This window comes from Phaseolus vulgaris, chromosome 3 (genome assembly GCF_051622355.1).
Source record: "Phaseolus vulgaris cultivar YP4 chromosome 3, ASM5162235v1, whole genome shotgun sequence".
NCBI classification, from domain to species: Eukaryota; Viridiplantae; Streptophyta; class Magnoliopsida; order Fabales; family Fabaceae; genus Phaseolus; species Phaseolus vulgaris.
The window spans coordinates 2303334-2313960 of record NC_143500.1 but is presented as its reverse complement, the minus strand read 5'-3'; the positions used below and the strand labels follow the sequence as shown (position 1 = coordinate 2313960).

Genomic DNA, 10627 nt, shown 5'->3' with positions numbered 1-10627 from the left:
CGTGAATAGAAAATTGACAGGTTGTGAGGAAAATAAATGCATTTACTCCACAATTTAACGATTTTATTGTACTAGTGATTTTATGTATTCCTTTTAAAATGTTTAAATATGTTTTCATGCAAACACGGTCATGCCTTACTTTCTATAAAACATTTATCCACTTTTAAATAGCTGTCCCTTTTTAATGTTTTTGATCTTAATGTTAATTATAGTTCATAATTGAACCAACTATATACAAAGAATTAAATTACGATGTAATATTTTAACTTATGTATCGAGACACATTATCCAGATAGAAAATTTATCTTTATTCATAACATTATAAACATCTGAGCAAATTATCAAATTCATTTGATAACATCCACAGGGAAACATTTTTTTAATGTTTGTAACAAAAATGTTCCATGAAAAAGTGAAAATCTAATGTTTCATTTTTTTAATGGAGCAAAAAATATTACATTTGTTTGTTTTTTTTTTGTTAAGAGAGGCTATATAATATATGAGATTGTCGAAGTTTTCTTGTTTTTTTAAAATCTCTTTATTATTAGTGTTCGGTCGATGTGGATTTAAAATTGGTACTCCGACAAGTAAATATTTTGTGTATAAAGTGTGTTTTTGTAATTGATAAAAACATACCACGTAGAGAGTTTATTTATAATGTTGGTTATGAGCTGTTATTCGGATGGACCGGATATAAGTTATATTGGTATATATGTATATTGAAATATATGAAAAATATTTATCTTCTCTTTCACTTAATTTGTATTTAACTGTTTTGTCAGAGATATTTACCGCATGTTTCAGGATATGAATATGATTCATTAAATATTATTGTAAGTGTGATTAGTGTTATTAATTAAGTGTCTTGAGATTTCTTTAACTCGACCGGTTTAATTAAGTGTCTTAGGATGTTCTTTAATATCAGAGACCGAACCGGTTAAGTTTTATATTTGGTTGGGAGTGAAATTGAAAAGTTAGGGAGTAACGGATATTAATCTGAATTGAAAGGGCTTGAGTAGAGAGACAAAGGGTCCATGTACAAAAAAAGACAAGATACGAGAATGAGGTGTTGGAGAAAAAAGACAGAAGGAATTATTTATTTTATATATAAATAGTTGAGTTGAGTTGAGAAGGCGCAGTTGTTAAGAGAGAGAGAGAGAGAAAGAGAGAGGCGAAGGAAGATGTTTCCGAGAGAGAATCATAGTAACGGCTATGAGCAGGTGGGTGCCATGGGTCCGACCCATACCCACACTCACAGAGAGCGGGTCCGTCGCGGCACTCGCAGGTCACGCGCCTCCTCTTCCTCTCACTCCGTTAGGGTTTTCGACCAATCGCAACCGCACCACCGCCCTCCCTGCACTGATTTCGACGTCGCCTACTTCCATTCCTACGCTCATCTCGGTATCCACCAGGAGATGATCAAGGTTCCTCTTCCTCTTCCTCTTCCTCTTCTTCTCTCATTTCATCTTTCACTCATTCTCTCTATTCACATCATGCTTTCCGATGCAGGATCGCGTGCGTACTGAGACTTACAGGGAAGCAATCATGCAGCACCAGAGTTTCATTGCAGGCAAAGTAATTTTTCTGTTCCCTTTTTTCTATGCCACCACTTGCTATCACTGCAATTTAATTCATATATTTTCTCTTTTTTTTTATATACTCTGCAAATGCTCATTTCTGTGTCTCCAGATAACAATGTACTTTATGAATTAATAATTAATAATGCTGCTTATGTATGTACTATCTAAAGTTTTCAAGGGGATTCACGACTACTATAGCCGCACCAGGAATAATTCTCGAATTACTGTACTCTACTAATAGAATCTTAGTTTAAACTAGTAGTTGAAAAACTCTGAACTTCAATGACCCAATTCCTGTCGTGGAACCCTAATCCTAGTATGGTGCTTGAAATGATTGTTTTCTGACCCTTTCACCAAACTCATTTCTGGAGATGCCTTTAAAAGGCATGTTGGGAGTTTGGGATTGCGAAGGGTTTGATATACTTTCAATAGAAAATGAATTGTGTGCTGAAAGGTCGCCAGTGGAATTGCTTCTATTACAAATCCCCAGTACACCTCTCTTTTAGCTATCCAGTCAGGTGTTGTGAGGAAACGGCACCTCAAGCTTTATATGTAACTAAAAGGAAAACTCTCACTTACCAAAAGGGAGACAGAAAGCTAACATTATCTGTTTGCTTTCTTAGCTCCTAATTGTCCCTCAAACCTTGCTTATCTTTTTATTCAATTTTTACTGACATAATCAGGTTTGATGGGCTCTCTCCCAAAATGACCCAAACTCATATTTCCTTCTTTTTCTTTTAAATGCCCGAAATTTCCGGCTGCCCTTGTCTTTTTCATCCTAAAGTACTCTTTTTTTCTTTTTGATAAGTGGGGGCTAAGTTCTTCTAGATTTAAGTTTCTTATGGTTTTTCCTGTCCTTCCTGCTCTTTAATCATATTCTTTCAGGTTGTGGTTGATGTTGGATGTGGTACAGGAATTCTTTCTATATTTTGTGCTCAAGCTGGTGCAAAGCGGGTATGGTCTTTTCAAACTAATGTTCATGTCATTTTAGTTAATAGAAATGGATTGCTATTATATTTTTTTGGTAATAAAATCTATATTTTGCTTTAAGCCCTCTATTTCTTCATTTTTTTTCATCTCACCTTCTGTATTTTTAAACAGAGGAAGATCTTATGCATTTTTTATCTTTGGGATTAATATTATATATTGCTGTATTCTTGGAACCTTATGCCTTTGTTTAAGCTTTTAATGTACTTGTTTCAAACATTTTTTTTTTTTCCATCACTAAAGCATTTGACATGCATGATGTTGTGGAATGTTTGTGTTGCCAGGTGTACGCAATTGATGCCAGTGACATTGCCCTGCAGGTAATTGTCAAAGATCATAATTTTCATTTGAACCCCATTTAGTTTTCATGTGAGGTTGTAACTAAAAAGCAATCAATTTTCTATTTGTACCTATAGAAGTATTACAGAAAATGGGCCTTCTTTTTTGGATCTTCTTAGATGCATCCATGGCTTTACAAGCCAATTATTCCTTTTTTCGATATGCAGAAAACCTAAGGCAAGCTATATGTGTATTGGCTTTCTTGCTAGATTGAGTTCTAAATGGCTATATAACCCAATGGATGTGTGATATTATTATCTTATCCTGTGCTTGTTGAAGATAAGAATACAATATTTGGGCTACTGTATCGTTTTTGAGTTCAATTTATGCTACAGTAGCGATACTGTGTATGTAATATACTATATATCCATGCAAAAGATATTGTCGAATCATAATTATGACTTACGGTAGAATGAATAGTGCTCGTCTATAGCTGACCAAATAGCAACCTAACCTTTAATTTTAATTGATCCCCTTTCTCTCTGCATCATTTTTCCCGATGTTGTGAAATATAATATTTTTTTAAATAATTTGTCTTTCCTTTAAAAATATGAGTGATGGTGCAACCTTGTTAAGCCTTTTCTGTTTCCTTTACTCATAAAGCATTGTAATACCAGTGGTTCTTAGTGGATTATTATAAACTTTTCTTGGAGGATTGTATTACTTTGCTTAACATTTTGTAGTACAACTGGCTCCTCTTGTTCTGTTTAATTTTTTGTCTTTTTGGTAGGATGTAGAGAACAAAGAGTTGAGTTCTTATGATGTTCTATAAGTTGAGTTTTTATGATGTTGTTCTATAAGTTGAGTTCTTATGATGTTCTATAAGCTTAGTTCTTATGATGTTGTTCTATAAGTTGAGTTCTTATGATGTTGTTCTCTAAGTTGAGTTCTTATGATGTTGTTCTATAAGTTGAGTTCTTATGATGTTCTATAAGCTGAGTTCTTATGATGTTGTTCTATAAGTTGAGTTCTTATGATGTTGTTCTATAAGTTTAAAGGTTGAGATTGTCAATAAGTTGTTGCACATTTTTACCTCGAATACTTTGTTTGAATTAGTTACTTTCTTTTGGGAGCAGGCAAATGAGGTTGTGAAAGCCAATAACTTGTCTGATGTTGTTGTTGTATTGCATGGACGAGTTGAGGTAGGCTCCTTTGGCCAATATATGCTTTTTAATTTTTTTCATTAACGCTGTACCTTATACCATAGTTTTACCTAGTATACAGTACTCTTCAGTATGTGTAATGGGTGCATGCTGTAGTTATCATTCCCGGATTGCAGAGTGGAGTGGCTGACCCCAAAAGTGGGATTAGCTGATAGTGGGGTGAACACTATTGTAATATTTTATATGCACTCACACACACACAAGCTGAAAAACAGAAAAGAAAAGAAAAAATCATGCACTAATCATAATTAGTAGTAACGACTTATAGTACTTAACAAACCTAGATAGTATAAAGTCAAGAAAAAAACAAATATAAAACCTAAATTATCAACTTATAGTACTCTGATTCTTAGTAATACTAATAAACTTAATATTTTATCAACTTATAGTACTCTGATTCTTAGTAATACTAATAAACTTAATATTTTATCAACTTATAGTACTCTGATTCTTAGTAATACTAACTAATAACCAAATAAAAAAAAGAAACTTAATAAAAATATCACAATGTGTATTTTATTCTAGGCATTTAGCAAATTCTACTTAGAAATTTGTTTGTTTTCTTTTTTTAACTTTATATTTTTTATTTAGAACAAGCTGTATAATTTTATATTCACCTTATGCTTTATGCAGGATGTTGAAATTGATGAAGAGGTGGATGTTATTATTTCGGAATGGATGGGCTATATGCTTCTATATGAGGTGCGTATTAGGATTTTTTTGGTTATTTGATTTAATATATATTTTTGAACGTTGAAAGCTAAATCAAATTTTCATAAGATCAGAAGAACCAAACCATAAATGATGTTGAAATTAGCAAAAAACTAATTTTATATCACTACATATACAATCCTAGTAGTGAGAGCAAGATACTGAAACGACACAGAATAAAAATACAGCATAAAAATATACAATTATATAATTTGATAGACCACAAGCTTATTGTTGAGCTTTATTTAGAAGCTGCGGAAACCAAAATTTTTACAAATATATAATTTGACAGGACACAAATATTGTGTTGAGCTTTATTTAAAAGTTGTGGAATCTGTATGATGCAGATAATCCAAATTTGTTTTTCCTTGGAACTTCATATTGTTATTATATTTAGTAAATCTAGTAAATTAAAAGAAAATGCAATAATGCATCAACAGCACCAAATGACTTCGGCTTATTTGACCCACACACACAGATTCATGCACACAAACATGTTGATCTCGTGTTAGTGGTTTGATTTATCAAGAAAAGGTCGATGCATAATATATCTATGGAGATGTAAACAGTGCTTGTGATTTATTGATATACTGTCTTTTATTGAGTGGAAGAACCTAAACATTAAATGTCAGTTAGAATTCGCTTTCCTTTCATTTTTTTTCCTCTTTATTTTTATTTGGTGTTGGGAAAGGATGGGTGCTTCAGTTCCAACACAAGTCTAGATTATACCTAGACGTCATAAACTTAAATTTCTCAGCTTCTAAAAGTAAATCCACATTTTATGATTTGTATTGGTTTGAAGATTTTTCTTCTCTTGTAGAGTATGCTTGGAAGTGTTATTAATGCTAGAGATCGATGGCTCAAACCTGGAGGTCTTATTCTTCCTTCAAGTGCAACGGTATCTCTATTTATTTTAGCTTAAATAATATTGCTTATGCAATCGGGAATGCTTCTAAAAGGTTATTTTGTCTGGTTGAAGCCTGACCATATGCATATGTATGATGCCTTATGGATGGAACCTAGAACTGCCTGAATGTGATTGGGGACTCATTAATTACATCATTCAGTTCATCTTTAATAATGATTTGAAATTTTGGTGTCTTATAAAAATGTTGATACTTATTGTACTTTTCTCCAGTTGTACATGGCTCCTGTCACTCATACAGACAGATACAATGACAGTGTTGACTTCTGGCGCAATGTTTATGGAATTAATAGTGAGTGATGTACTTGTTGACATAGATGGCATACCAGATTGTTATGAAGATTTGGAAATCAATACTTGTGCAGACTTAAAACTAGATTTGCTTATTTTTCTGCTTGATTAGACTTCATAATGAATATTGCCAGGTATTGCATATCTGTAGTTATCGTAATTTGGCAATATCTTCAAAATTGATTTTTAATATATATTTTAAAACTTTTAATACATTATTTCTTTTTTTAATTGTAAAAAGAGAAATAACATATAAGATTTGATAAAGAAATTGTAAAGAAAATGCGAACAAAGAAATGTATAAACATGATAAGTATTTAAAAAATGTTATACTATGTTGTAAATATTAAATATGATTTTTTAGTACATTGTAATTATAACATCTGTATTTTTATTACTTTTATAAAATATTTGAATTGTGTTTATTTTTTCTTTAATTTTAATTTTTTATTAATAATATGTTCTAATTTTCTTTGGCAATTTTTTTATGAAATATTTATGGTAAATATGTTGAATATAAATATTATTTATATGTACATTATATGTGATTTATTTTGTGTATTGGTGTGCATTCAAGATTTGGGAAAATGTTCTAGTCCCCTATACTTTTGGTCTGAAGTCCTTACATTTTCTTATTCAAGAATTTTGTCCTTGAACTTTAAAATACTTCTGGATTTTAGTCCCTTTCACTATGAATTCATCTTATTATGTTTTAAAATTAAGAATGATTAAATTCATATTTTTTAAAGTTTGAGAACAAAATTCATACATACAAAAAGTATATGGACTTCAAACTCATCTTTTCCGATCTTTTATATAATATGTAATATCCAAATTTATATATAATAATCATATTATTTATATCATAGATGAATATAGTTATATATTATTATTATTAGTATTATATTATATTATAATATATGTAAATCTTATACATGCATATACTATACTATTTTTTTTCCTGATCCATCAACAAACTTTATTTTGTTGAACTTCACTAGCTCAACAGGATCGAATAAGTAGTTGAATAAGACAATCATATTCCTTATATGCACCAAACAACTGATTAAAGTAGAATAAGATATGTATCTTATCACATTTTAAATACTGCTTTCTGTTGCAGTGTCTGCCATGGTGCCATTAGCTAAGCAATGTGCATTTGAAGAACCTTCCGTAGAGACAATAACTGGTGAAAATGTTTTGACATGGCCACATGTGGTAAGTTCACAATTGTTGTAGTTGCTGGCGGTATACATTTTGACTTCTCTTTGTAACCGTAAGATGTTGAATAACATGCTTGTCTATTCAGTAATTATTTTTTCTGCAAGAGGTTGTGGTTTGAATAAAGATTTGGTAAACTTTTTCACGATACATTGTATAAGTATTATTAGTATTCGATAATAAAGTGTATATTTCACAATATGGTGAGAAGCTTGGTTTATATGTTTCTTTTTCCTTCACTTTTTATTAGATTTCGGAGTATCTTGTCCTTCTGTTTTTATTTGATGATTCCTGTCTCAAGAAATTATTAATTTATAATAAAAAATAAATCAGAGACAATAACGTTTCAGAAATCAGCATTAGTTCTTGTCGCAGTAGAAGGCAAACATTTATACTATTCTTACAATATTCCAAGCGTGTATATGGCACTAGAATTCAAAACTATAAGAAAAAATTCATAGGAAGTTGAGTAGCAGTCTTCAGTCTCAGGAATATCTGATGTGCATTGCGCACTTGTATGTTTCTTTTGATTTCTGTCTAATTTTTAAGTATCACAGTCTCAAAATCCAAGGACTGGTTGAAGTCGATTGTAGCCAGACTGATACGGAAATCTTAAATGAATGTGCAGTAATGAAATCAACATGTAGTAGTGTCTCTTATTGCCCAATGGACTGAGTAAATCATTCAGTGATGAGGCTTGGAAGAGAAATTTCTGAATTTTCAGCTACAGGTCCTGTAGATTCTTATGTCAAATGTTATTTGGTAATACAGTGTTTTCTCCCTTTCTGGAAGTTTATTTGTCAAATATGCTGAGCTTTGTACTGTATATTTTTCTCTCTTTAGATTGTTGTTATCCTTTTCTTTTGGGGAAAATGAAAGTTAAAGGTGAGGAGGGATGGTTTCTCCTTTTTCAAAGTTGGGAATGCCACACGCATCAGTGATGGCTTACAGTCGTATTTCTTGATGACATTCCAATAAAAGACCACTAGCTGGAAGGGAACTCAAGATCTTTTTGGTCTGAGCCAGTTTTGGTCCTAATTCCCCAGGTTTTTTTAGCCTTTGTTATCCATTGGGAGGATCTTATTCTCACTGTCTTTGCACTTCTATTAATTTATTATTATGGCTCAGGATCAGCTAGTAATAGTACTAATTTTACACCATTTATTTGACTATTGTGTGATGTTTAGATCACAAATGCAGTATTTGTTCAGAATGTCTCGTAGTCTTTGTTGTAAATACTACTGTACAGAAACATATTTGTTTGTGTATTGCATGATTATTTTTCTATTTGAAATTTCCCCCACTTCAGTATTATTTCTGAAAAAATATCGTTCATTTACAATTACAGGTAAAGTACATTGATAGTTATTCTGTTACCATCAATGAGTTAGAATCTGTAACGACCAAGTTTAAGTTCAATTCGATGATGCGAGGTAACCTTTTGTGTTCTTCCTTTTTCACTGGTTATTGGCCTCTGAATTTTGCTGCTTTGTTTGTTAATTTCACAGTGCCCTGTTCTAATCCAATTTACTGACATTATTATTCTGAATTTTGTGAAATATTGTATTGTGATGACAGTAATTGAAATTTGTTTCCTGTTTTCTCCAGCACCCCTACATGGTTTTGCATTTTGGTTTGATGTTGAATTTAATGGGAACGCAACAGCATCAACCAATTATAATTCAACTACTTCATTTATTGACAATCATCAGATGAATGGTAGTCAGAGAAAAAAGCGAACAAATCCAAATGAAGCACTGGTCCTGTCCACTGCGCCTGAGGACCCTCCAACACATTGGCAGCAGGTGCTGTATTTATTTCTTCAATTTCCAATTTCAATGTGGTTCTAGTTTTTTTGTTCAATGAGTGTATGTACAAGTGTTTTGTCAATATTTGTCTTAGCATCAATGAAAAAATAAAAATGTACAAGTTATCTTTGATCTGGTTGTCTAAAGCAATTTTTTGTAGATAAACTTTATGTGGGGCTATAAATTTGGGACCACTCTGTTTTATTATTAGTGAGCGTGTTGCTAGAGTATATATCTTATATTGCCGAGTTGTGAAAACTGGAAAGCATGCCATGCCATCCTTTTTTTTTCCTGTTTCCTAAATTGGAGGATTGAATGGGAACTGTGAATGAACTCAAAGCTTGAGCTTTTATAATGTTTGGTTCATGGCAGCTCCCTTTTTTATTTATTCTTTGTTTTTATTATTATGTTATTTTGACTTCTGGAATATTATATTCAAATTTGCTTTTTCTTTTGTGACATATTTTTGCAGACCTTGATATACTTTTATGATCCCATTGAGCTGGAACAAGATCAACTAATTGAAGGTTTGGTGACATTGTCGCAAAGCAGAGAAAATGCTCGATTTATGAATATTCACCTTGAATATACGTGAGTCGGAACACTTTTGTTTCCCAAAATTGGGTAATTTTGAATGGATTTCTGACTTTGTTCCCTGGCATTGCAGTTCAGGTGGTCGATCGCATGTGAAAGAGTCTGTTATGAGATGATAATTTGATGTTCTTGAGCATTGTCTTTTGCATCAACGCTCTTCTCGGACGTATGCATATATATTTTCTGACTCCTTTTCTCCTAGAGAACTGAGGGTAGCTGTTTGTTCTTCAAAATCACTAATCTCTGCTTGCTAGATTAGAATGTAGCAACTGACGAACTTGTCGCACCATAGAGTTAGGCCAACCACATGCAATTTTGTTGTAATATACATCACTGAGGCTGTCTCTTTTCAATTTTCTCTTGGATTCTTATTGTAACATAGAGCTGTTTTTGAACTGTATATCGCCTGCGTATTGATATACACTTCAATGTATCAACTTTGATCCATCATCGTTGACATGTTTCTGTAAGATGAAATTAGTATTCTTTTTCTAAACCTCAAAAGATTCAACCTACTCTTCCTCCAGCTTTCACATTTTTAGTTTTCTGGAAAATAATCTTTCAAGTGATAGTAGACTACTATAGTTTCAGGTTCTTATTTTTTGGGGAGTGAAAGAAGTTTTATGATTAAAGCTTCAAAATTTACTTTTCAAAATATGCATTTTAGAAACTAGATTGTGGAGCGAATGCTAATAACCAAAAAATTACTTTGAAACTAAATTCTGGAATACATAGGATAGTTCCACATCTTGATATAAATTGATGCACTTGCATCGTACACCACACAATGAAGAAAGAGTATTGCTATTCTTTGTCATTTGCTGTCTAAATTTTGTCCACATATTTGCTATGGGGTGGGGTCCACAAATTTGTAAGATATCTCCTCCAAACGAATGAAAAGTTGTGTACTATAGCTGAATTAGCAAGATGAAAATTTCCCAAATGGATTACTATAATTAAAAATTATAAAAGCTGTTAATAAAATTATAAATGTAAGAATTAATTGAA

The 10627-nt window shown here is 31.9% G+C and overlaps 1 protein-coding gene across 2 annotated transcripts; it reads left to right on the top strand.

Moving 5' to 3' along the window:
* The first annotated feature begins 926 nt into the window (after positions 1–926).
* Positions 927–10115, top strand: PRMT6 (protein arginine methyltransferase 6). Of its 2 annotated transcripts, none has more exons than XR_016519835.1 (13): positions 927–1424; positions 1510–1575; positions 2466–2534; positions 2852–2887; positions 3983–4048; positions 4703–4771; positions 5601–5678; positions 5919–5997; positions 7120–7214; positions 7846–8650; positions 8826–9022; positions 9498–9616; positions 9693–10115. XR_016519835.1 is itself a non-coding variant. In XM_068605981.2 (13 exons), exons 1-13 carry the CDS (start codon positions 1182–1184, stop codon positions 9733–9735), a joined length of 1245 nt encoding a protein of 414 aa, XP_068462082.2. In that variant the 5' UTR covers positions 927–1181; the 3' UTR covers positions 9736–10115. The 2 variants fall into 2 exon arrangements, 1 of the variants encoding a protein (XP_068462082.2); XM_068605981.2 differs by having other exon boundaries at positions 8566–8650.
* Positions 10116–10627: the final 512 nt, after the last annotated feature.